Raw genomic sequence first — 21,771 nt, forward strand, 5'->3', positions numbered from 1 at the left:
TCAGCACCTTGGCGTGCCGAGAGCTGGAAGCCTCGCGGTTCCGGACTTCATTTCCCAGGCGGCAGCACGCGTGACCGGACGTGCCGCGAGCACTGAGGGCGAGGCGACCACGCCCGTCAGCCCTAGGCGGCGAGTTCGCTGGGGCGGGGTGAGGTGTTCCCGGGGCGTCCATGGCCCTGACCCTCAGGAGCCTCGGGAGCTGCGGCGCGGGGTGCAAGAGACGGGTCTGGGAGACCCCTGAGTCCCACTGTGGTTTGGGGGTGAGGAAGAGCCCGGGCTGGGAGTTCAGGAACCCGGGTTCGAGTACTGGCTCTGTTGCTGCCTCGCCTAATGCTGTCGCGACCCTTCGCTCGGTCTCAGCTTTGCCTTTTAGGACATGGACTCCGTTCCCCGTGCCCTTCCGTCCACGAGTGGTGGTGGTTGCGGCACGAAAGATCTCCAGAAGTGACAGTCAGCGGGCAGAGCCCCAAGCCTTAATTTTCACCCAGGGTTAGCTGGGATCAAGGGCCGTTAGTTCCAGCAGACGAGTCAAGGTTCGGATCCGGGTCCCGGGTTCTCTGCACACCCGAGCTAGACCAGGGCACAGTCCGGAAGGGCGGTGCTAAGGGAGAGCCTTCTTATTTACCTCCGGACTGGAATTTAGGGTCCCTCACTCCCTAATTGACAGATGCTACGTCTGGAAGGGAGGAGTTGGAGCCGAGGACGAGTGAACCTGGATTCCTGTACCAGCTCTTGCCACTCACCTTTGCCAAGTCACTTCTTTGGGCCCCAGTGTTTTTGATCTGTAAGATAAGAGTTAAGCACTGGAACTCTACATCTGGTTCTCAGAATTCCTAAAGCCCCCACCGTTCATGTGGGAAGCGGGAAAAGCAAACTGATGTTCTGTTCCTTCATCCATTGGGAGTTCTAAATTATAAAAGTATCATAAGACTTTGGAATACAGCCTTTTCCTAAGTCCAAGGGCTGAATGGAAACTACCCGTTTCCTACCCGGGGGCCTGATGTGTTTTGGTGTAGCCTGGGAGGCTCCTTCCTGCTGAGGGATTGAGAAGAGAGGTTGGAGAGTAGGCTCCTTAGATCAGGGTTAGTAAACCGATCTGCAGGCCAATCTGGCCCACATGAATGGTTTTTTACATTTTTAAATGTTTGAGAAAATTGAAAAGGATAATATTTTGTGACACGAAAATGATATGAAACTGAAATGTCAATGTCCATAAATAAAGTTTTTTGGGAAGACAGCCATGTTTATTTGCGAAGATAGTGTCTATGACTGTTCTTGCACTGTGTTAGCAGAGTAGGTGATATAGTTGTGACAGAGACTGTATGGCCTGTAAAGCCTAAAATAATGTAGGCAGCATAGACCCAGCTCTCAAGGCAGTCACTTGTCCCATTGATTCAACACTAAGAAGGTGACACTGTGGCCCTTCACAAGAGTTTGCTGACTTCTGCCTTAGAACGGAGCTCAGTAAAGTGAGAGCAGAATGAAACCAAACCATGGGGAGCACATCCTGAAATCATAGTACAACCTGCTCTGTGAGAACAAATGAAAGAAAATTCTCAGTGTTTGGACTGCAAACAAGCCTGCTGACCCAGAGCTCCTTTATGCTGACTGAACACTTCACTGAGTGTGACTGAACATCTGGTGACCTGAACTTCCTCTGCTCTTACGGGAACAATGGGGACAGCTCTGAATCTGGGTAGCAAATCTCAGAGCTCAGTGGTTGTGTCACAAGGCTTCCAGAAGCTGTAGCATGATTTTTCTCCTTCCAGCTTCGTGGAAGCTTATTTTTTTTCCCCAGCCCTCAGCGCTTCCTTTCAGGGATTACTGACAACTTGGATCACCTTGTGAGAGCTCAGCATCTGTTTCTGGTTAGGTGCACAGCTGGCCTGGAGAGAGCTGGGATGGCATGGAATCGGGGCCCCTGAGGGGCCTGGGCAAGCATGGGGGCCATGAGCTTCAGGTTTTTGTTAGAAGTTACAATGAAATACTGGGAAAATACCAAGAAAAGTATAATAATTTACTCTCAGTGTCCTTATAAACATTTTCTCACTTGATCTTCCGACCACCTGTGGTCAAGGAATAAGCATGGTCTTTGAAGCCACACAGACAAGGTTTGAAACTCCCTGCCCATTTACTGGGTTCCTAATGCTACATACTTAATCTCTGAATCTTAGTTTCTTTACCTATAAAATGTGGATGATAATTCCTCACAGGGTTGTTGAGAGGAGTAAAAGGAATCACACTAAAACGTGTGTGACGTTCTAGTGTGGTGTCTGCTCATATCTGTTTTTCAGTAAATGATACTCTTATTTTCATGCCTTTCTTTCAGATGAGAAGACTGAGTCCTACAAATGTTAAGTGATTTGTTCAGGTGCCTCAGTTCATAAGAATTGGAGCCCAGACCATCACTCTATTAGCTTGCCACCAGGTCTAAAGGTGAGCAGTCAAGGGTTTTATCTCCTTGGGACTTCGTGGCTATTTTAGGAGCCTTGTCTTCTGTTAGCTGGTTCGGATCAAGGGACCACAACTGCAGGAAGCCACAGTGTCACCTTCTTAGTGTTGAATCCATGGGACAAGTGACTGCCTTGAGAGTTGGGTCCATGCTGCCTATACATGGGCTGAAAGTGGAGGCAGTCCTGTGGCTTTGTGCATTTGTGCATCAACCCTCAAGCCCACTTGCTTGGCTTTTAAGAGCAGCTGCTCAGGGGCCTAGGCATTCTTCATGCCTGAAACCAGAGTTGCGTATCAGATAAATGTAAATCTCAAACTCTTGCTTTCTAGACCATGAATTCTTGTTTCCTCTTTTCTCCTTTTAACTTTCCCCAGGGGAAAAAAAAAACAGAAGTCTCAGGGCTGGGGACAAGTGAGGGCTATTGCCTCATTCAGGGTGTGGAGTGTGGGATTGTGGAGTGTGGGATTCTGGAGTGAGGACGTGCTCTCATCTACCTGATGAGAGGATTAGCCCACAGAGTTCACCGTCTGGAGAAGAACTCTGTAGAAGTGGGAGCCCACAGGACTTCCTCCTGGCTGGCCTAATAGTGTGCTTTCTCCTTGTAGGTTGTGATTTTGCCTCCTTATGTTAGAAATGAGAGCTGACCTAGGCATTTGTGTGCTCTAGCCTGGGTTTTGACTCCTGTCCTTTCTTTTCTCTGGCGGGCACCCTCTTCTGGTCCTGCGAGGGGAGACTAATTCCAGGGCTCTTGGCATGCAGCCACAGCAGAGGAGGCCCCTCTCCAGGGCGGGCTCCAGGCCTGAGCTAACTGCCCTGTGCATTGCCAGGTGCTGGGGTGGGGCCTCAGTCACTTCTCATAACCAGAGTGCAGGCCCACCCAGCCCATCAAGGCTTCACAGGGTGGTGCCAGGCTGACGGCAGGGGAGCTGAAGCAAAAAGTACTCACCCTTTGGGCCAAGGTCTGTGTTACCTCCTTTAGCCAGTGTGCAGGGCACACCCGTGCCAGCAGAGCCATCAGGGATGTGTAATTTCCACTTCATCCAGGAGTGCCTGATCAGAATGGCTATGGGATGGTTCTGTCTGCCTTTCTGTGCACTATGGCTCCTGGGCTCGATGTGCATCCTCTTCACCATCTACTGGATGTGCTACTGGCATGGAGGCTTTGCTTGGGATGACACCATTTTTATGTTCAACTGTCACCCAGTGCTCATGGTTGCTGGCATGGTGGTGCTCTACAGTGCTGGTGAGTAAGGGGTCAGCCTGGGAGACGTGCTGGCCTGGGCGGGCGGAGTGCTCCCTCCCCAGAGCTGGCCTTTGTCACTGTTGGGTATGGGACTATGGGGTTGGTTTTAGGGGGGGGCTGTCTCTGGGCCCAAGTATCATTTGGAGGAAGAAGTGAGAATTGGGGCATCTGAGAAGGGCAGTTTCACAGATACTCTAGGGCAGAAGTAGGCAAATGTTTTCTGTAAAGGGCCAGATAGTAAATGTGGTAGGCTTTCCAAGCCGTATTACCTGCGTTGCAGCTACTCAGCTCTGCTATTGTATTGTGAGAGTGGCCACAGACATCATAAAAATACACGCATGGTTCACTCCACTAAAACTTGACTGACAAAATTAGATAGCGGGCTGGATTTGGCCTGTGAGCTATAGTTTGCCAACCATGTTCTCAGGAGCAGGAGATTAAAGCCTACCATGGCATAGTCAGGTCCTTATATGAGAGATCTGCTTTCTCCAGCCAGACCCATCTTTGCCTGGCCCATCCAGAGCTGCGCCTTGGGGCCCAGGTGAGCCTCATGTCTCACTTGTAAAATGGGAATGATGACATTGATAATAGCAGCTTACCCTATGTACTTCAGATACATTATCCCATTTTGTTCTTACAGGAAGCTTGTGAGGTGGACACTATTGTTACCCCAGGTTACAGATGAGGAAACTGAGATTTAGAAAGAAGATGTCAAATAGCTAAGAGGCAGAGCCAGGATTTGGACCTAAGTCATCTAACTCACAGCCTGGGTTCTTGCAACTCATGTCAGTTGTGAGAATTCATTTTGATGAAATAATGAATGCGACACTGTTTCTTAACCTGCAGAACTACATACAACAGTTTTTAAAATGCATTTGTTATTGTAATGACAGAATGGGAGGTCCAAGAAGCTGCTCTTTCCTCTTTACCACGTCTCTTCTCCCCCATTCATGGCTGACTGCTGTCCCAGAAATGGGGTGAGGACAGAAGATACAGAGGAGTTGACACTGATGTTCTAGCCCTTCCTTCTCCCCTCTCTGGGGAGGCTGTGTGGGATCCTATCAGGGCGATTGTTATAACGCGTGGCTGAGCACGAGGGGAGGAGGCTGAGCCTGGGGACTGCTCTCTCCTGCAGCTTCACTGGTGTACCGCCTGCCTTGGTCATGGGTGGGACCCAAGCTGCCCTGGAAGTTTGCCCACGCATTCCTGCACCTGACAGCCTTCATCCTGACCATCCTGGGGCTGGTGGCCGTCTTCAGGTTTCACAACCATAAAAACACTGCCAACCTCTATTCCCTGCACAGCTGGCTGGGCATCACCACCGTCTTCCTCTTTGCCTGCCAGGTGGGTTCTCTCTGCCTTCCTTTGGGTTCCCACTACTGGGTGGCAGCCGTGGGCTCTGGTTGGGGCTTTGCTTGCAGCAGCATCTACTCCCTCTTCTTACTGCCTGGAGAAGGCCTTTCAGGGCACATCCTCGTAGACCCAGCAGCTTAAAGGGCTCCGGGAGATTGGCGGCTCCAGCACTCCCCATCATGTGGCCGGCTGTGGTCCTGGAGTGCTCCGAGCTAACTTTGTCGCAGCATGAACCATGCCGGCTCTACACCAGCTTTACCAGCTTCCCCATTCCCACCTTTCAGGGAACCAGAGGCAGCTCTAGAAGTGGTTTCCGAATTCTGATGTGAGCCCTATACGAGGGAGGAGTGTTATGAGCCAGGACTGGAAGGGAGCTGGCAAGCGAGGATGGCTGGGTTTGCGGGGGACTGTGTGGTAGCTGAGCATTTCCTGTAACGTTCTTGTTTGTGTCAGGCAGACAGACCACAGCGAGGAAGTTAGGTGTAGTGCTGGGGCAGCGCCTGGCGGGAAGTTTGGGGTGGGACAGAAGGGCGAAGGCGCACTGCTGGGGTGGGATGACTTGGTGCACCTTTGGCCACACACGTTACGGTCACGTACTTCCTCCGTGTCCACAGTGGTTCCTGGGCTTTGCCGTCTTCCTGCTGCCCTGGGCGTCCCTGAGGCTGCGCAGCCTCCTTAAACCCATCCACGTCTTCTTTGGAGCCTCCATCTTATCTCTGGCCATTGCGTCTGTCATTTCCGGCATTAATGAGAAGCTCTTCTTCAGTCTGTGAGTGGGGTGTGGACCCAGACTCAAAGGTGGAGGGGAAGGAGTAAGGTTTTTAAAAGTTGTATCCAATGATCATAGGACCCATCGGGGGGAGCCTTGAGGGTTGGACTTGTTCCTCATCTGGAAGGTAATGGAATTGGTCTTTCTTTAGGTTGATATTGGTAAATTGGTCAGCAAATATCCAGCATCAAACTGACTTAGCACCTACTGTGTGTCAGAAGCTATTCTAAGCACCTTAAATCTAATCTTCTAACCACCCTACAACATAAATACTGTTGTCATTGTCACTTATAAATGAGGAAATCGAGGCACAGAGAGGTTAAGTAATTTACCTAAAGGCACACAGCTGGGATTTGAGGTAGGTTTAGAGCCTGCATGCCTAACCACTACCATCCCCCATTCTTTCCAGGCAGTGGGGTGTACTGAAAGCGAGTAAGAGTTGAGATCAGACCTGGGTTTAGATCTTGGCTGTGCCATTTACAAGTTGTGTAACTGGGCCCATTCATTCCACCTCTCTGAGCTTTTGTTCTCTCATAGGTAAAAAGCATTCTATGAATATTTGTTGTGGTGGCGGGGGGCTGAGAAAGTATGTTAATATTCCAGATCACAGGTGGTCCTGGGAAGCTTCTCTCACCCTTTGTTAGTGGCACTGAATCTCCTGTTGGGCAAAAATGTGTGGAAAAGTCTCTTGAGGGCCCTTGTTTTGTTCTTTTCAGGCAAAATGCCACCAACCTGTACTCCAGTCTGCCCAGTGAGGCTGTCTTTGCTAACAGCACTGGGATGCTGGTGGTGGTCTTTGGGCTGCTGGTGCTATATATCCTTCTGGCTTCATCTTGGAAATGCCCAGAACCAGAGATCCTGACGGAAAGACAGGTATGGGGGCCTGGTCTCCCATTCCAGGTCCAGGCAGGGGTAGGGCCAAATCTAGAGAAGGGCCCCTCAGGAAACGCTTGGGCCTTGCCGGTAACCCAGTAACATGGTGGGAAACCAGATAGTTTGAAGGTGGGGGTAGGTGGGATGAAGGGAACCCCTTGTACCAAACCAGCACATCCCAGCCTGCTCAGGCTCAGGGGCTCCTGGGGGCCTGTCCACTGGGAGAGGGCAGGGGGTTACTGCCCTTCCCAAATTCCTGTGGTTTCAGCAGAAGTGAGGCCTTATCTTCCCAAGGAAGGGCTTGAGCATGATGAGAGGATGTTGTAATTTCTACTTTTCCAGCTTTGGGGCTTGTCTAGTGGGATGGGAGCTTATCTAGTGGGGCTTGGTCACAGGTGGAGTGCTTGGAACAGGTTTTGCCTGTTCTTGGCCACTCAGGTGCCTGAGGGATGTGGTGAGATGGGGTGTGTATCAGGCTGAGGGACTTTGGCGCTTCCCTGAAAGACCTGGCAGCTTACCTGGGGACTACGCCAGACGTTGGAGGTCTTTCTGAACAGCTCAGACCTGGTGTGACTCTGCAGGTCAGGGGCCGTTTTGAATTTTGATGGTATGCCATTAACTGCTGTGCATCTGCCTGTCTTTCCAGCCCCTGTTGCATGATGGAGAATGAAGCAGGAAGTGGGTGCTGGGAGCCATCAGTGGTATGGTCTGGACTCCTCTCAGAAGCTCTGCTCTGCCTGGGGCTCCGTCTGTTTCAGCAGCAAACTTGCTTTGGTCTCTCGGCTAAGACCTCTCTCCTGCTCTCTGAAGTCATGCTGGTTTCCCCTTTAGGCCCCTAGGGTTGTGGTACAAAATCCCCACAGCCCAGGTAAGCCAGAACTTGAGTGCAGTCTGCAGTGTGAAATGTGCAGGAGGTGACTGTCCCTCAGCTTTCCCATTGAAGGCGTGCATTTCATTTAGGCCACCACCTGCCATGGGGCAGGCTTCACCTGCCCTGTCATCTCCTCCTGGACGTGAGGCTGGGTGGGCCCATCGTGAGGTGATGGAATGAGTAGGGAGGGTGGTGGCAGGGCAGCTTCTGCAGAGAAGCCGAGCTGCGGCCTGCTCTTTCCTGTTGTCTCATGTCACTGCGTTCTGTGCGTGCACGGTGGCCACTTGGCTCCACCTCTTCTAGAGGCTGCCACAGCTCGGGCCTGGGCCCCAGCCTTTCCCTGACTTACACTGCCAAGCAGCCTAGCAAACCCTGGTAACCTGCTTTCTCAAGAACAGACAGTGTGGCCCCAGCTTTCCCGACGGATGAGTAGCAGGGGTGCCTCAGACTTCCTTTCCTTCTCTCTGGATCAGGGCTTCCCTGCCTGTCCCCTGGCAGGTTCAGCCTGGCTCTTGGCAGGGCCCTAGCCAGCTAAGTTTCACTCCCCAGCTCACATGCCTAAGTCGTGCACTGTGCCAGCCAAGCTCTGGGAGCCATGGCCATCTTCAGAGGTGTCCCTTGCAGAGTGTCAGAGTGCCTTATCTGCCCCCACAACGGCTGCTTGCCTAGTCAGACCCAGTCTCATGTGTTAGGCCAGATGGTGAGCTGCTGTTCCTCTCCAGTGGAGAAGCTGGGGTGGAGAGGGAGGAGTCCTGTTCCTCCCCTAAGTGCGCTGCTGCAGCCTTTCCTGCCCTCTCCAGACGAGCCCTGCCAGGGCCGAGGCCACATGGCTTAAAGAGAAGCAGCATGTCACTAACTCCAATAGGTGGCGAGGAGGCTGACTGTCCACCCCAACCCCATGTGGCTCTATGTTGGTAGGAGGGCTGTGACTGAACTTCTGGAGGGGACAGAGCCTTCAGTCATTGGGATGACTACTAGGTGCCTTTGTCCCATGACCAGCTCCCCTTCTTTCCATATGAGTAGGCATTTCACTTGTTTATGAAGCTTGACTTTCATTAATCATATTCTTAAGAATCAAAGCCTTCTCTGCTGAAATGACATTGTGGTTAAATGAGCTCTGGGCAGCTTGTCAAAACCTTGGACAGTCCTGACCCTCAGACCTGGGGAGGGCCAAACCAGAAGGCACTGAATATCCATGATTGTCCTGGAATCGTGTAACTCTACATGTGTGGCTGTCCTCAATAGTGAATGGCTTTTGAGCACTTGGTAACCATTTCCTATTTTATAGTCTGGAACACAAGACTCAAAAAGGGTGACTTGATCATTGGTGCCTGAGGTCACCCAGCCAGGAGGTGCGAGTTGGGATCCACAGGCCTGGTGTCTGACACAAGTGTCCTTCCCGGCGCTCGGTGTGTGGTCAGTGCACACTGATAACTGTGCCTTGCCATGGGCCCCTGGCAGAGCAGGAGCCCTGGACAGATTGAGGGAGGCTGCAGCCACATTTAGGCAAAGTGAGTGATGGCGGGTCCCCTTCCCAGTGTGACCAGCTGTAGATGCCCGTGGTGGTGGAGCAGACATCCTGGAAGCAGGTGAGTGCAGATACTAATGATAATAGGAACTCCCTCAGTGAGCAGCCAGACTGTGCTGGAGTTGGGAGGGGTGTTAACTCCATGAATTCATTTGAATCCTTTCCACATCCCCAGGAGATGGGTACCATTCAGAATTTACGGTGCAAGTGACTGAGTTCATATAGCTGGTTTGAAGCAGAACCAGAATTCAAAGTCACATCTGAATCCAGACTAGTGCTTTCAGCCACTCCTCAGCACCAAGCATGGACCCAGTGTGCACTGTGCTGTCTCTACCATATGCCAGACTCCATGTCCTCGCCTGCCTACCCACGTGCTATCAGTGATTGCTCTACAGAGAACTGGGGGCTGGCTCAGGTGGGCTGCTGTGTGAGCCTTAGGATTGTGATTTCTTTTCCTTCTGGTGTCTCATTTGCCCATTTGATTCCCAAAGAATCAGTGAATTCTGTTACCAATGATAGGAGCACACACATCAGGTGTGGAGTGTGGAGTGGAAGGACAGCAATGGGGGTCCCAGCTGTGTAGACCCTGCCTAGGTCTCAGGTGGTAGGAGATGTGTCATGATCATTTCAATCAGGGCTGACATTAGAGGGCCCCCTTGTTCACATGCTTGGAAAGAGGTCCCTCAGGAAGCAGTAGCTCTGTTGTTTCAATGTGGTTTATTAGCTTGCTTTTCCACATGGACTCAGGTTCAGGTGCAGAAAGCCTTTCACCGGGAGTCTTAAAACCAAATTAGCATTGCCATTTAAAGGCTGTGCTGCTGCCCTGGGGAAATGCCTTATTGTTGAAGCTTCAGTTGGCTGGGGTGGAGCAGGGTGGTCTCTGAAGGTAGAAGGGCAGTCCTGAAGTGGCATGTGACCCACCCAGTGCCTGCAGTTTCTACAGTGGAGCAATTCTGAAGGCTGGTAGAGGAGTTGCTGAACTCAGAAGACAGGCCCTGGGGACAAAGGGCAAGGGAGGGTGACAGGTGGAAGGAAGAAGGAAGTGATGTGGCTGCCTTGCACAGCAGTGAGAGGCACTGAGGTCCAGGGAGCATTCACGTACCCTGGCTCTGCAGGACCTCCATGATGGCATGGAGAATGGCTGCAGCCGCCACTGCCCCGGGGTCTGGCTGATCCAGCTGCGCAGAGCTGATATAACTGGCTCTTCCAGCTCCGGCTTCCATGTTCTTGGTGGCCTCAGCTGCAGCTTCTGCACTCTGAGGGGGGGATGGTGTGGGAGCAGGTTAAAGGATGAGGCACTGGACCTCCTTCCTGCCATGGACCCTGGACCCTCCTGTCCAGCTCTGCCAGCACCCTCTGTACTGTCACCAGGGTGGAGAGGTGACCTGCCACCTGCCCCCAGCAGGGTGAGGGGTCCACTATTTACCAAGGGCCTGCTATGTCCCAGGTACCGTGCAGGCTCTACATACCTCTTTAGTCTCACAGGAACTCTCTGAGACAGGTACTCACCTCCATTTTTAGAGGAGGAAACAGGTACAGGAAGGATGTTGACTTGCTGAAGGTCACATGGAGATGGGAGCCAGGTGACTGCAAGCCTGTCTCCTTGGGTGGCTGAGCCCAACTCTACTCACCTTGACTGCTTTGGTCAAGATTTGGAATAGATCAGCCCCTGGGTTCTTCCAGGCTTGGAGCTCCTGTGCTGCTGCCCACAGAGAATCCAGCTAGATAAGGTGAGGGAGAGAGGGCTGAGGACAGGCCCTGCTACTACTGGTGGCCATCAGGGCTTCTACACCCAAAAGGGGGATGGGCCAATACATACCATAGTCCTGTCTCCTGGAGCAGCCTTTCCATACCTGGCAAGGAAAGAATGAACGAGATCACTGTAGGGACCCAATTTCGGGGGTGGGAGAGGGCCTGGCTGAGACAGATGACATCAACCACCACCCACAGCCTGTCTTTGGTCTAGGGCATAGGGCTCTGGCTCACTTCTGCATAGCCTCCAGGCCTGCATTCATGGCAGCACACCAGGCTGGGAGATCGGCCTTAGCCTTGAGTGGCTGGGCTGCTGCAGTCAGGAACAGGCCGTAGAGCTGAAGAGGGCCAGAATTCTTAACACGTGGTGCTGGCCTGGGCCTCAGCCAACACATTTCCCTCCGTCAGCCCTCTGGTCCAGGGGGCTGCCAGTACTCACCGCTCCAGATGAGCCTCCCATTTTCTCCAGTAGTAAGAGGGACAACTTGGAGAGTAGCTGGGCAGGGCTGGCCGGGGGTGGGCCCTCCTTCAGCCACTCCTGGATTGCTGCAGGGAGGGAGAGAGGGCGCAGAGCTCACAGACCCACTCCCCCATCCACCTGGACCCCAACCAAGTACCCAGGTCTCACTGCCAGGCCCTGGGAGAGGCTTAGGGAACCAATGTGGAGAGATTCCCTAGGCTCCCTTCCTACACCTTGTGTGCAGTCTGGAAAAAAGGTGGGAAAGGAGGCCTCAGCAGTCACCTAGCAGGTGAGGCCTGCCCTCAGCATCCTCAGCCTGACGTTCCATACCTCACATCCCTGCTTCACTTCTCCTCAGCCCTTTGCACTACGTGTGGCTGCTCTGCCTTTACTGGCTGTCTCCCCTGCAGAACAGAAGCCAGAGGGCAGTGATGTTTATCTGCTTTGCTCACTGTTGTATCCATAGCATCAAGAGCAGGGCCTGGTCCATGGTAGGCTCTAGATAAATTCTTCTTGACTGAATAGTGCTGGATAACTAAGAGCTTTTCACCACTCTAGGTAAGCTGAGAAAAATAAGGAGACACTAGAATAAGTTCTCCTTGAATCTAAAGTTAATGTTCACCATATGAGATTCCAGTTTATTCTGTGATAACCTTCCTACCTTCGTAGTGGCAGAAGGGACTGTATGAAACAGGTGAAAGGGGCCCTAGGTTCTGTGAATGACCTCTCTCGGCAAAATGAGTTGGCCACCTCACATGAGCACTCCAAATGCTTTCAAAATTGTTCTGGTTCATGAAAAATGCCGAAATCTCAGAACTGAAGTGCCAGGCCAGCCCCTCCCCTGGCCCTAACCTCTGGCAGCACGGCTGTGGGTAGTGCCACAGTCCCCATCACCCGCAGCGCGGTCCAGGGCATTCAGGTGTTCCTCCAGGCCCAGCAGGGTGGCACACACCCGTTCTAGCACAAGCACCATCCGCTTTGAGGCCAAGCCTGAAGAGACAGGACATGGGGAAGAAGCCCACCTGGTCCTCAACTGCATTTGACCAGTGTGGGAGGTATGGGTGCCAGGGCCCCGCACACCCTGCACCCTTCAGGGCTCAGGCCATTGCCCTGGGCCACCTTCCCAAACAGCAGAGCTTGCTACCTCCTGCAGCAGTAGAGTCAGGGGCCTCCAGGGGCTCAGTGGGGGCTGCCCGGCTCCGCTGCCGCCCAGTCACGGAGACCTTGGCCACGTTAGGCCAGGCTGATGCAGTGGTTTCAGCATCTAGGGACAGCAGAATGACTCTTAGCTTGGCCAGGGTTCAAGTGGCCTGGGCTCTCCACCTGGTGCCCTGGCTGCCTCCACCTCAACAAGTATTTAGTGTGTACTGTGTACAAGCAAAGGGAGGGAGGTCCCTGGGGGAGATCCTAATATCAACTCCACAGTCAAGTGAGAGCTTGTAAAGGCTGGAGAAGCCAGAAAGGGCCTCTTCATGGGGTCCTGATGGTCATGGTCAGCTCTGATAGGGTCTCTCCAAGCCTCCCAGGCTCCTTCCAGCTACAAGGAGCTTTGGCTTGGGTAACCCCAGCTTCCAGTCTCACCGATCAGCGTCAGGAGGGGATCATCCACCTGCAGAAGGGTGAGAGAGACACCAGGCATCTCCAGGGCTGACATGAAGGTGCCCACTAGGGCACGGGCAATCTTCACTCCACGGGCCTCTGCAATATCAGAGCATGGAAGCCCATGAGGGAAGGATGGACACTTCCCCCTGCAGCACCAGAGAGAGAAAAAGAGAAAAGCAAGGACTATGCCCGCTGGGGTCTGAGGTCAGGCAGATTTCCTCAGTGATGCCCCAGTCACTCCATTCCCTGAAGCTGTCGCTTCTGTAGGGGCTGATGAGTACTTACACGTCTCATTTGCTGAGTTCCTACCAGGTGCCAAGTGTGTTACACATTCAATCTCATTTAATCCTTACAACAACTCTTTAAGGCAGGTACTCTTAGTAGCCCTCTTATAAAAAAGGGAACAGGCTCAAAGCACACAGCAATTAGGTGGTAGAGGGACTACCTAACTGGGGCTTGTCTGCATGCTCGGGGCCATTACAGGACCCTATCTCTGCTGCTTTTCTTAGGTCCGGCTTCAAAGGGCTGGAGGGAAGATGCTCCAGGGTTTGGGAGGTCCCCTCCAGTGTGGGGCTCACCCAGAGAGCAGATGGCAGCATTGGCTATGATGCCCAGTTCCAGGAATGACAGGCCACCCAGGTTGTTGACCATCAGCACCACTGATGAGCCTGTGGGCAGATACAACACCCAGGTGAGACTCTGGGCCCCCCTTCTCTGAGGGGGAAGAAAGGCTGGGAGACAGAAGGTGCGACAGCCCCTCACCAGACTGTACAGGCACATGGGACACGTTGGAGGAGTTCGTCATGTGATCAAGCATGAGCGTCACAATTTCATCGGCGGATGCCATCTGCAGGGAGCCAGGAGTGAGCTGTGTTGGGGAGGCCTTGGTCTGAGACCAACCTGGGCAGGGAGTCCACCAACCTTTATCCGGCGCACGCCAGCTTCCCCATGGATCCCTGTGGACAGACGTCACTGCTGGCCCACTCTAGACCCTGGAATTTGCTCATCACGTTTTTGTCAAGGATTTACTCAGTGCTTGGACTAGGCTAGGCACGGTGTACATGGGGAGTGGAAGGGGAATTGGACAGTATAATGGAAAATACACAACCTCTGCTCTCCGGGAGCTATGGGTTGGTGGTAGAGATAGCCAGAACTTAGCTTTTAACTAGTTACGTAGCTTTAACCAGAGGCGCTCATGAGTAGCTAGGCCATATGAGGTTTCTGCCCATTACTTTGGAAGCACAGGGAAAGAAGAGGGAAGGTTTTGCAGCTGGGGTGGCCTCTGAAGCACCCTTGAAGGAGAGCTGAACATTGACAGGAGCAGGGAGACGCAGGGACAAGTGAGCAAAGGCAGGAAGTGGGAGGGGCATGGGGCCCACGGTGCCTGAGGCCTGGGTGCGGGTGGCAGACAGGTGGAGGTCAGGCAGGTTGGGCAAGAAGGACCTCAAGTGGTCACTTAAAAATATGAAGACCACCTGGGTAACAGTTCCAGGGGAGCAGAGAGGCTCAGGTAGATGGCTGCCAGAGCACAGATGTGGACAAAACTCAGGGAACAGGCATGACTGGGTCACAAGTGGCCACAAACTTACCAAGGCCCAGCTCTACCTCATCAGCTGAGAGCTCAAAGGTGGGTCTGGAACCAGGGATGCTGCAAGAGGACAGGCTGACCCCCAGAGTTCCTGTGAGAAATACGTGCTGAACGGGATGCCGGCCTGGCTCTTCGCATCAGGCATCCAGCTGGCCTGCAGCAGTTCCTCAGAAGTCCTGCCCGTGGGCAGCATTTTCACTGCCGGGGCCAGACTCCTCATCTCAGAGAGGAAAGAGAAACCCAGCTCTGGGCCGCAAGGCTACCAGCCCCCAGGAGCTCCCGAAAGACCCTCCCTCATCCCTGGGGAATTCCCTGGACTGCCCTCCTGCGCAGCTGTCAGGAACCTGCTCCTAGTCCCATGGTTGGCCTCCACCCCCACTCCCTGCTTTCCAGTCCCTGGGCTGGCACTCACCCATGGCCTTGGCGATCATGCTCACCCGATTTGTGATCTCCTCCAGCCCCACACCGGCCTCAGCCAGGGCACCTGCCACCTGCACCCATACAGAGATAAGCCCCCAAGGGGGAAGGAGTCACCACGTGGGGGCAAAAGAGAGGCTGGGCTGAGTTTCCGGTTGGGAAGCAGACATCTCTTAGTACTGCCACATCAACCTAGCCCATCATATTTAGGACAGAAGAGCAACCCCCTGTATTCACAATGTACCGCCAGGAATCTTCAAGAATCTGTCGGATCTGGAAGGGAGTTTATAATTAGAGAGAGAAATGGGGCCAGAGAGGAGAGGTGACTTGTCCAATGTCACACAGCCAGCTGGTCATCAGTTTCCTGATTCCTAGTCCAGAGTTCTTTCTCCATGGCATTTACTCTGTGGCTCACTTTACCACATGCCCATTCTTACATCCACCCACTCACCCACCAATCCGCCCACATTTTGCCAAGCATCTATGGCAAAATGTATGTGCTGAAAAGGACAAAAAGGTGACTAAGTCTCAGTCCCCACCTTGCAGGAACTCTCAGTCTGGGGAGGGGATGAGGAAGCAGACACACACAAACTGAACACTGAATGTGAGGTGGGAAGAGCAGTGGCAGCGGTCACGATAGGATGTTACAGGACCACTGAGGAGGCAGACCCCTAGAAGAACGGCTGGCAAGGGTGGGCCTCTACAGGAGGGGTTGGCCAGGCAAAGTAGGGTTGCACAGGAAAAGGATTTTCAGAGCCACAGATTCAGCACGAGCAAAGCCCCAGAGAGGAGCACAAACCTGGTGGTACTGGGAACTGATGTTAATGGAGAATGAGAGGATAGGAAAGATGACAGATGAGCCTGGAAGGTCAGGAAGGAGGGGCAGTGTGGTAGGCGCCTGGCCCAGGAGCCGGGAGTGACTCTAGGGACCCTAGGGGGCTTTCAGCAGGTCAAAACCTGCTCAAGTTGTTGATACACATTTTCCAAAGACACCTGTGGGTTGTGGGGAACAGACTGGAGGAGTAGGCAGGACACAGGCAGGGTAGCCCCTGCATCCCCTGGGCACAAGGAGATGAGCACTGAACCAGGGCTCAGATGGGAAAGGCAGGGCTCAGGACGTGTATTGTTGAAGCACTCAGGAGTAGAGCTGCCAGGTCAGGGGCACCGGCTGGGTGTGGGGAAGGGAGAGGGAAGCCTCAGGAGAATGCCTATATTCCGGGCTTAGGTAGTTGAGGGGATGGCAAGGCCTTCCTGGATCAGGAGTCGCTTCTTGCAGGGTGGGCTGGCTGGAAAAGTCCAGGCACCAGGTGCTGCCTGGAGAAAGAAGGCTGAGCTAGGCTGGCCAGCCAGTGTCCAGGTGGGGAATCTCACCTTGTGTATGAGCACTGTGCCACAGAGCCCCCGCCTGCCTGCCTTCTTCAGGACCGCGAAAGCGCTGTCATCCCCGATGACCACCATCTCCACGGAGATGCCCTCAGCCTGGGCTTGCTCCCGGGCCAGGCCAAAGTTGAGCCGATCCCCAGTGTAGTTCTTCACAATGAGGAGGGTCCCTACTGCAGGAGCAGCCAGGAGGGTTGATCAGTGCTCCCCTTCCCCACAGCAGCCCCTCCTGTTCCCCCTGCAACAGCCCCTCCTGCATGCCAGGCTTACCTGTGCCCACCTGGGCCACTGCCCTGATGGCCGCCAGGATGCTGCCCACTGCTGGGGAGGTGAACACGGCTCCGGCAATGATGCCCGTCAGCATCCCCTTCCCTATGAAGCCTGGAGATGGAAAGGATGCTGGGCGAGGACCTGTGCCTGCAGTCCCTGGGACTCCCCATGACCCTGAGCTTCCTGTCTGGCGAGCCTCCTATGAGTTTGGTGCTAGAGGAGCACTGAGTCGCTCTCTGCAGCTCTTTCCTCCGCGGAGAGGCCTTCCCCGGCCTCCCAAATGAAGTACTAACCCCCACCCATCTCTGGTGACTCGCTGTTCTTTTACCCTGCTCCCTGTTTTCGCTACCTCACTTACATGCTCTGGAATGCTCTTTCAGCTGTCTGTGTGCTCAAAGAAGAAAAACTCCATGAGGGCAGGCACTGTCTGGTTCAGTGCTGCAACCCTAGTGCCTAGAGTAGAGCCAATCACACACAGGTGCTCATTCATGTTTGCTGAAGGGGCAGGTGGACTTGCCAAATGGAGACAGGAAAGGTACACAGTACACGAAACCTGGTCCTGGCCCCTTGGGGCTCTCAAGGAGAGCTCATATGCCTGGCACTGAGCAGGAAACATTCCAGGACTGTCCATGTTGTATGTGAAAATGCAGACTGGGAATTCAGAAGAGGGATACTGCTCTAGGCTGGAAAAAATCAGGAAGGCTTCATGGAGGAGGGGATGGGTCAGCTGGGCCTGGCAGGCCCGGAGGACTCACCAAAACACCACCCACTCTCAGGGCTTGGAAGGCCTGAGAGATCATCTGTCCTAACCTTGTACTTTTATATATGTAGAGACTGAGACCCAGAGAGAGGCCACAACTGACCCCAGGTCACGGCCCGAGGAAGTAGGAAAGCAGGAACCAGGACCCAGTTCCTGACTCTGGGCCAGGCTCTACCCTGACCCTCCTAGCAGCACTGAGGATCTCCCAGGAGCCCCCCTCCACTCTTGTCCACCTCTGGCTCAGGGTACTCACCAGCATGGGCAGGCTCATGGCCAGAGCCCCCACCAGAGAGCAGTGCCACCTGGCCCTTGAGGCTGTCCAGGTCAGAACGGAGGGCAACCCGGTGGCCCTGTAGGAGCTGCAGGTTGGGGTTGCAGGCCACCAGCCCAGCAAGGGCATCGTCAGCACAGCCTGCCACTGAGTTCACCAGTTTCTTGGAGGTCTGCAGGAGAAGTGCAGGGAGGAGGTGCCGGGTGTGATTGGCAGGGACACCCCCTCCTGCTCAGCCACACTGTCATGGGTAAGATCCCTCCCTCTTCTGAGAACTCCAGGGACATGGGAGTTCCTTGAATTGGGTGTCACTTTATTAGATGGATGTTTCTGTGAGTTCTCTTCTTAATTTGTGACTTTTTATTCAGTGCCTAATTTAGGAAGCTTAAATTTATTCTAAAGAATGGCTGCAATACAAAGAAAATGGGGAACTGTAGTCCTGAGTGGAAAAAAAAAGAGAATGAAATTGGGGCCAACAGTCTTCTTCTGTCTAGAAGCCCCCGACTCAGGGTCCTGTTCCAGGGGAAAGGGCCCAGACAGGCCACACACCCATGTGCTGTTCAGACTGGGCCTTTGATGCAGGGCAAACATTTCCTGAGCCTCCTGGCCTGCCAGGCCCAGTACTAGGTACTGTGTATAAAGAGATAACAGAACACGATCCTGCCATTGATGGAAACACAAAGAGGTAATTTCCACATGTGGTGGGAAGTGCTAGACAAGAGAAATGCACCTGCACCACAGGGGCACATGGGAGGGACCTCAGCCTCCTTAAGGCATTCTGGAAGTCTTTGTGAAGGATAAGTAGGAGTTAGGAGGTAAAAGGGAGTGAAGGCATGGGCACAGTTCAGGGAGAACTTTACAGGCAGAGGGAGAGTACCAGCAAGGTCTGGAGGTATGAAACTGTATGGTAGCCAGACTGGGAAGCAAATAGAGTGAGCCAGTGACCATCAGGGAGAGGTGGGCAGGGCCCCACAAGTAGGAGGCGGAACCTGGCCCTGGGGAGCCTCAGGTAGGATGGTCACGGGCAGCTACAGCTGAGCTGCCACAGGGGGTTCAGGCAGAAGTGAGCAGTGGGGTCGGGGGTAGAGCAGTTAAGGGTTTGGGTTCTGTGGTCACAGCACTTGGGCTCAAATCCCATGTCTGTCTCTCATTAGCTTGAGAACTCAGTGAAGATATCTTACTGTTTTGAGCTTCAAGTCTTCCTCTGCAAAATGGAGATGTAATAAACTAGACTGTATGCCTATTATGTAGTAGGAGTTGAATAAAAGGGAATGAGTAAAAGCCTTTTTCAGAAAAGCTGGAGCTAGCTGAAAGAGGTTTGCAGACCAGGTGCAGCTCCTGCCTTTGTCCCCCAGACAGTGAGACTGGGGCCCAATCAGGCCCATGCTCCCAGCGCCGCCTGGTGGCCCCTGGGCAGCCTGATTCTGAATCAGGTCCTGGTAAGGTGCACATTGCCGCAGCTCCTTGCCTAAGTCTGTGGGCACCCCTTTTCTTTGAGCACACTCCAGCCTTTCTTGGGTCTGGCAGGGGCCAAGCCACTTGCCTGGGGACAAGAAAAGCAGCCCAGATCGAAGGAAGCAAGCAGAATAATGAGATTGGCTCCCTTCGCACACAGTGACTGAGAGGCCCAGTTCTAAATACTTCTGAGCATGTCTCCTTTAATCCTCCCAACAACCCTACAGAGGAAAGATTAGCCTGGTGAGGAAACTGAGGCACAGTTAAATGACTTTGCCCAAGATCACACAGCCAGCAAGTGCCCAGGTCTGCTTGGCTCCAAAGCTGGTTCCCTGGGAAAAGCATGTACTTGTGGCTCTCAGAGCCTGCCAGGGTCTGGAGTAGACAATGCAGTTGTGAACTGTCAACGCCAAGCCCAGCCTCCAGCACCACCACCCTCCAAGAATGTGCCCCTTTGCCATCCCTGACAGTCTGTCCTGCCTGGGATTTGCCACCATTCCCAAACTAGCGCCACAAAGGGCTTGGGGAATAGTGATATCCCTGGGTTCCTAGTGGCTGGAGAGGATAAGAAAGGAAAGGAGTAGGCACTGTAAAAGGTCACACACCTGGTTGGTGTCAGGCTGAAATCTGAACTCAGGTCTGTCCAAGAACTGCTCTGGTTCAGATCAGCTTTAGAGTGGGCCCAAAGCAGTGCTCAGGAACATGCTCAGACTCTTGCAGTGTAGATCCCACCCTGGGACCAGCCCACACATGCCCCAGGCTCAGTAACAGGTGCCAGGTCCTTCTTCATAGCTCCTTCTGTGACTGGCACAATGTCTATTACATAGTAGGCAACTCTAAATGTTCTTATCTAAATGTATGCCTCAGACCCAGAGTAGATAGGCCCTGGAGCAACTCAGCTGCAGCCCCAGACCTGGCTGGAACCAGCTGGGAAATGGAGGGAAGCAGGGATCTGGCCCTGAGAGGGAGGGTAACCCTCTCTCTGAACCTCTCTGAACCTCAGGAGGCAGCAGCATCTCTAGGTCAGGGTGTAAGGAAGTCCAGCATGCCCAGAGCTGGCACCCCCACTGCTGCAAGACCATGGTGTCCTTCCCCTGCTCTGGCCTGCATGGGACTTACCATGGTGGAAAGACTGTGAAGCAAGCTGAGTTCACACCTTTGCACTGAGCTGCTGGAGGACAGGCAATCCTGTGGGTGCTGCCTGGGTCTGAGCACACAGAAGCTGGAAGGAGCACCTGCAGGGGGGAGTAACAATATGCATGGCTGGCGTCACTCACAGCCTACTGCACAATCATGCTTCCAGGGCCCTAGTAACTGGGGAGCTGCCTCAGACTTTGATCTAAGTCCAAACTCTAGTACAAGCTGCGTGTGGAAAAGAGCATGAGGCAATCAAGTTTCAGACCTCCACTTGGCTTACAGAAGACAGATTGACCTGTGTTATGCACAGAGCTGCCTTTTTGCCCAGCGGCAGTGTCCACCTCATCACGAAGGGGCAAAGTTACCCATAAAGGAACTTCATCTCTTACATAGGTATCATGTGCAGTAGGTTTACAAAGATCTTCACACACTTGCTCTTGTTGGCGTTGGCGCCACACCACGAGAGACGGCTGAGTCTGTGACCCTATATTTCACTTCTGGGAAATGGACTCCAGCAACTTGTCCACGTCAAACCAGTAAGAGCCAGGACTCAAACCAATGTCCAGCCTTTCTAAAAAGCCTAATTTCTTTCTGAGAATTCAGTGCCTCGAAAGTAAGGCACAGAGTCTCTGGTGTGGGAAACCACATTTGTAAACACAATGACGCTTTAAGTCTCCTCAGTTCAGCCTGGCTCAGATGGGGTCTTGGATCCAAGGGTCTTGGGTTCACTGTATGTCTGCAGTGGAAGGATTCCACAGCGGGCTCTGCACCTAGCTCTGCCTCTGAGTTACTGAGGGATCTTGGGTAAATCAACTCCCTTGAGCCTCAGCTTCCTCATCTGTAAAATGGGGTTTTACTGATGCCACGTGGTTCTTCTCCTACCCCTTGCGGAGCCCGTCTGATGTGGAGTGGCCTGTAAGTTGCAGGGCTATTTCTTGGTCATTAATGCTCTCAGCATAGAAATACGGTTTTGAGTCTAAGGTCAGAATTTGTACAGCAATGGGGGCACTAATAAGGCTGGGCAAGTGGCCTGGTGGGTCCTTCAAAGTCTAAGAATAAAACGCAGTTTAAACCTGAGAGATGAGCATCCTGGTATCCCGAGGTAAGGTGGGTGATGGATTATTCTAAGGTCAGGTGAGGGTACCAGCTAGTTTGGAGAAACTGGAAGGGCTAAGGGGAGGAAGGTACGACCTCAGTTCTAGTCTGGGGGGTGCACAAATTGCTGTCACCTCCCTCCCCTCTCTAGGCCTCTGCAGCGCTTCCGATTCCAAAAGAGGAACAGCCCGCGGGCTCCTAGAGCAACGGAAGGTGGAGAGAAGGGGGTCTGGGGAAGGGAAGGGTGAGGGGCGCTGACTGGGGCTGAGGTCGGCGGGTCGGCTCCGAAGGCGTAGGGGGCCTCGGTAAATCCCCCCCCCACCTGCTCACTCCCGCACTACCACCTCTGTAATAGCCACGGTTCCAGGGACCCCAACGGCGCTCCCGCATCCGGGTACTCAGGGCTCCGGCAGAACGAGGTGGGTGGGGCCTCCGGGGGCGGAGCCTCATCCGGTTGGTTGCCTTGGGCTCTGTGAGTCCTCCAAGAAGCCAGGT

General features: G+C 53.5%; 2 protein-coding genes across 7 annotated transcripts; one reads left to right on the forward strand and one right to left on the reverse strand.

Annotated features, from left to right (window-relative positions):
- Window positions 1-116: 116 nt before the first annotated feature.
- Window positions 117-13,546, forward strand: CYB561A3 (cytochrome b561 family member A3). Of its 4 annotated transcripts, XM_017652558.3 has the most exons (8): window positions 117-260; window positions 2,330-2,436; window positions 3,497-3,695; window positions 4,831-5,039; window positions 5,663-5,817; window positions 6,534-6,690; window positions 7,337-9,150; window positions 13,413-13,546. In XM_017652558.3, the coding sequence occupies exons 3-7, from the start codon at window positions 3,512-3,514 to the stop codon at window positions 7,358-7,360; spliced, it is 729 nt and encodes a 242-aa protein (XP_017508047.1). In that variant the 5' UTR covers window positions 117-260; window positions 2,330-2,436; window positions 3,497-3,511; the 3' UTR covers window positions 7,361-9,150; window positions 13,413-13,546. The 4 variants fall into 4 exon arrangements, with proteins under 4 accessions (XP_017508047.1, XP_017508049.1, XP_036851594.1 ...); XM_017652560.3 differs by lacking the exons at window positions 117-260; window positions 2,330-2,436 and adding an exon at window positions 2,912-3,053; XM_036995699.2 differs by lacking the exons at window positions 117-260; window positions 2,330-2,436 and adding an exon at window positions 3,164-3,411.
- On the reverse strand, window positions 9,788-21,763 carry TKFC (triokinase and FMN cyclase). 3 transcript variants are annotated; one of them, XM_017652556.3, is made up of 19 exons: window positions 21,621-21,763; window positions 20,164-20,279; window positions 17,572-17,761; window positions 16,559-16,669; window positions 16,280-16,461; window positions 14,904-14,982; window positions 14,493-14,582; window positions 13,825-13,859; window positions 13,666-13,750; window positions 13,482-13,571; window positions 12,883-12,999; window positions 12,446-12,565; window positions 12,154-12,291; window positions 11,281-11,387; window positions 11,076-11,179; window positions 10,909-10,942; window positions 10,721-10,810; window positions 10,192-10,345; window positions 9,788-10,084 (listed from the first exon to the last, which is right to left on the reverse strand). In XM_017652556.3, exons 1-19 carry the CDS (start codon window positions 21,724-21,726, stop codon window positions 10,071-10,073), a joined length of 1,962 nt encoding a protein of 653 aa, XP_017508045.3. In that variant the 5' UTR covers window positions 21,727-21,763; the 3' UTR covers window positions 9,788-10,070. The 3 variants fall into 3 exon arrangements, 2 of the variants coding, with proteins under 2 accessions (XP_017508045.3, XP_073073777.1); XM_073217676.1 differs by lacking the exon at window positions 21,621-21,763 and adding an exon at window positions 20,571-20,593; XR_012123188.1 differs by lacking the exon at window positions 11,076-11,179.
- Window positions 21,764-21,771: the final 8 nt, after the last annotated feature.

The sequence above is a fragment of the Manis javanica genome, chromosome 11 (genome assembly GCF_040802235.1).
Source record: "Manis javanica isolate MJ-LG chromosome 11, MJ_LKY, whole genome shotgun sequence".
Lineage (NCBI taxonomy): Eukaryota > Metazoa > Chordata > Mammalia > Pholidota > Manidae > Manis > Manis javanica.

What these genes read in the sequence shown, in the direction of transcription:
- CYB561A3 (XM_017652557.3), top strand. Translation starts at nt 3,473, where the DNA reads ATGTGTAATTTCCACTTCATCCAGGAGTGCCTGATCAGAATGGCTATG. An exon ending in GGTGGTGCTCTACAGTGCTG is followed by an intron (nt 3,696 to 4,830) that starts GTGAGTAAGGGG and finishes TCTCTCCTGCAG; the next exon opens with CTTCACTGGTGTACCGCCTG. An exon ending in AGATCCTGACGGAAAGACAG is followed by an intron (nt 6,691 to 7,336) that starts GTATGGGGGCCT and finishes CTGTCTTTCCAG; the next exon opens with CCCCTGTTGCATGATGGAGA.
- TKFC (XM_017652556.3), bottom strand. Translation starts at nt 21,726, where the DNA reads ATGAGGCTCCGCCCCCGGAGGCCCCACCCACCTCGTTCTGCCGGAGCC. An exon ending in TTCACAGTCTTTCCACCATG is followed by an intron (nt 17,762 to 20,163) that starts GTAAGTCCCATG and finishes CTTCTCCTGCAG; the next exon opens with ACCTCCAAGAAACTGGTGAA. An exon ending in AGTGGCCCAGGTGGGCACAG is followed by an intron (nt 16,462 to 16,558) that starts GTAAGCCTGGCA and finishes CTGCTCCTGCAG; the next exon opens with TAGGGACCCTCCTCATTGTG.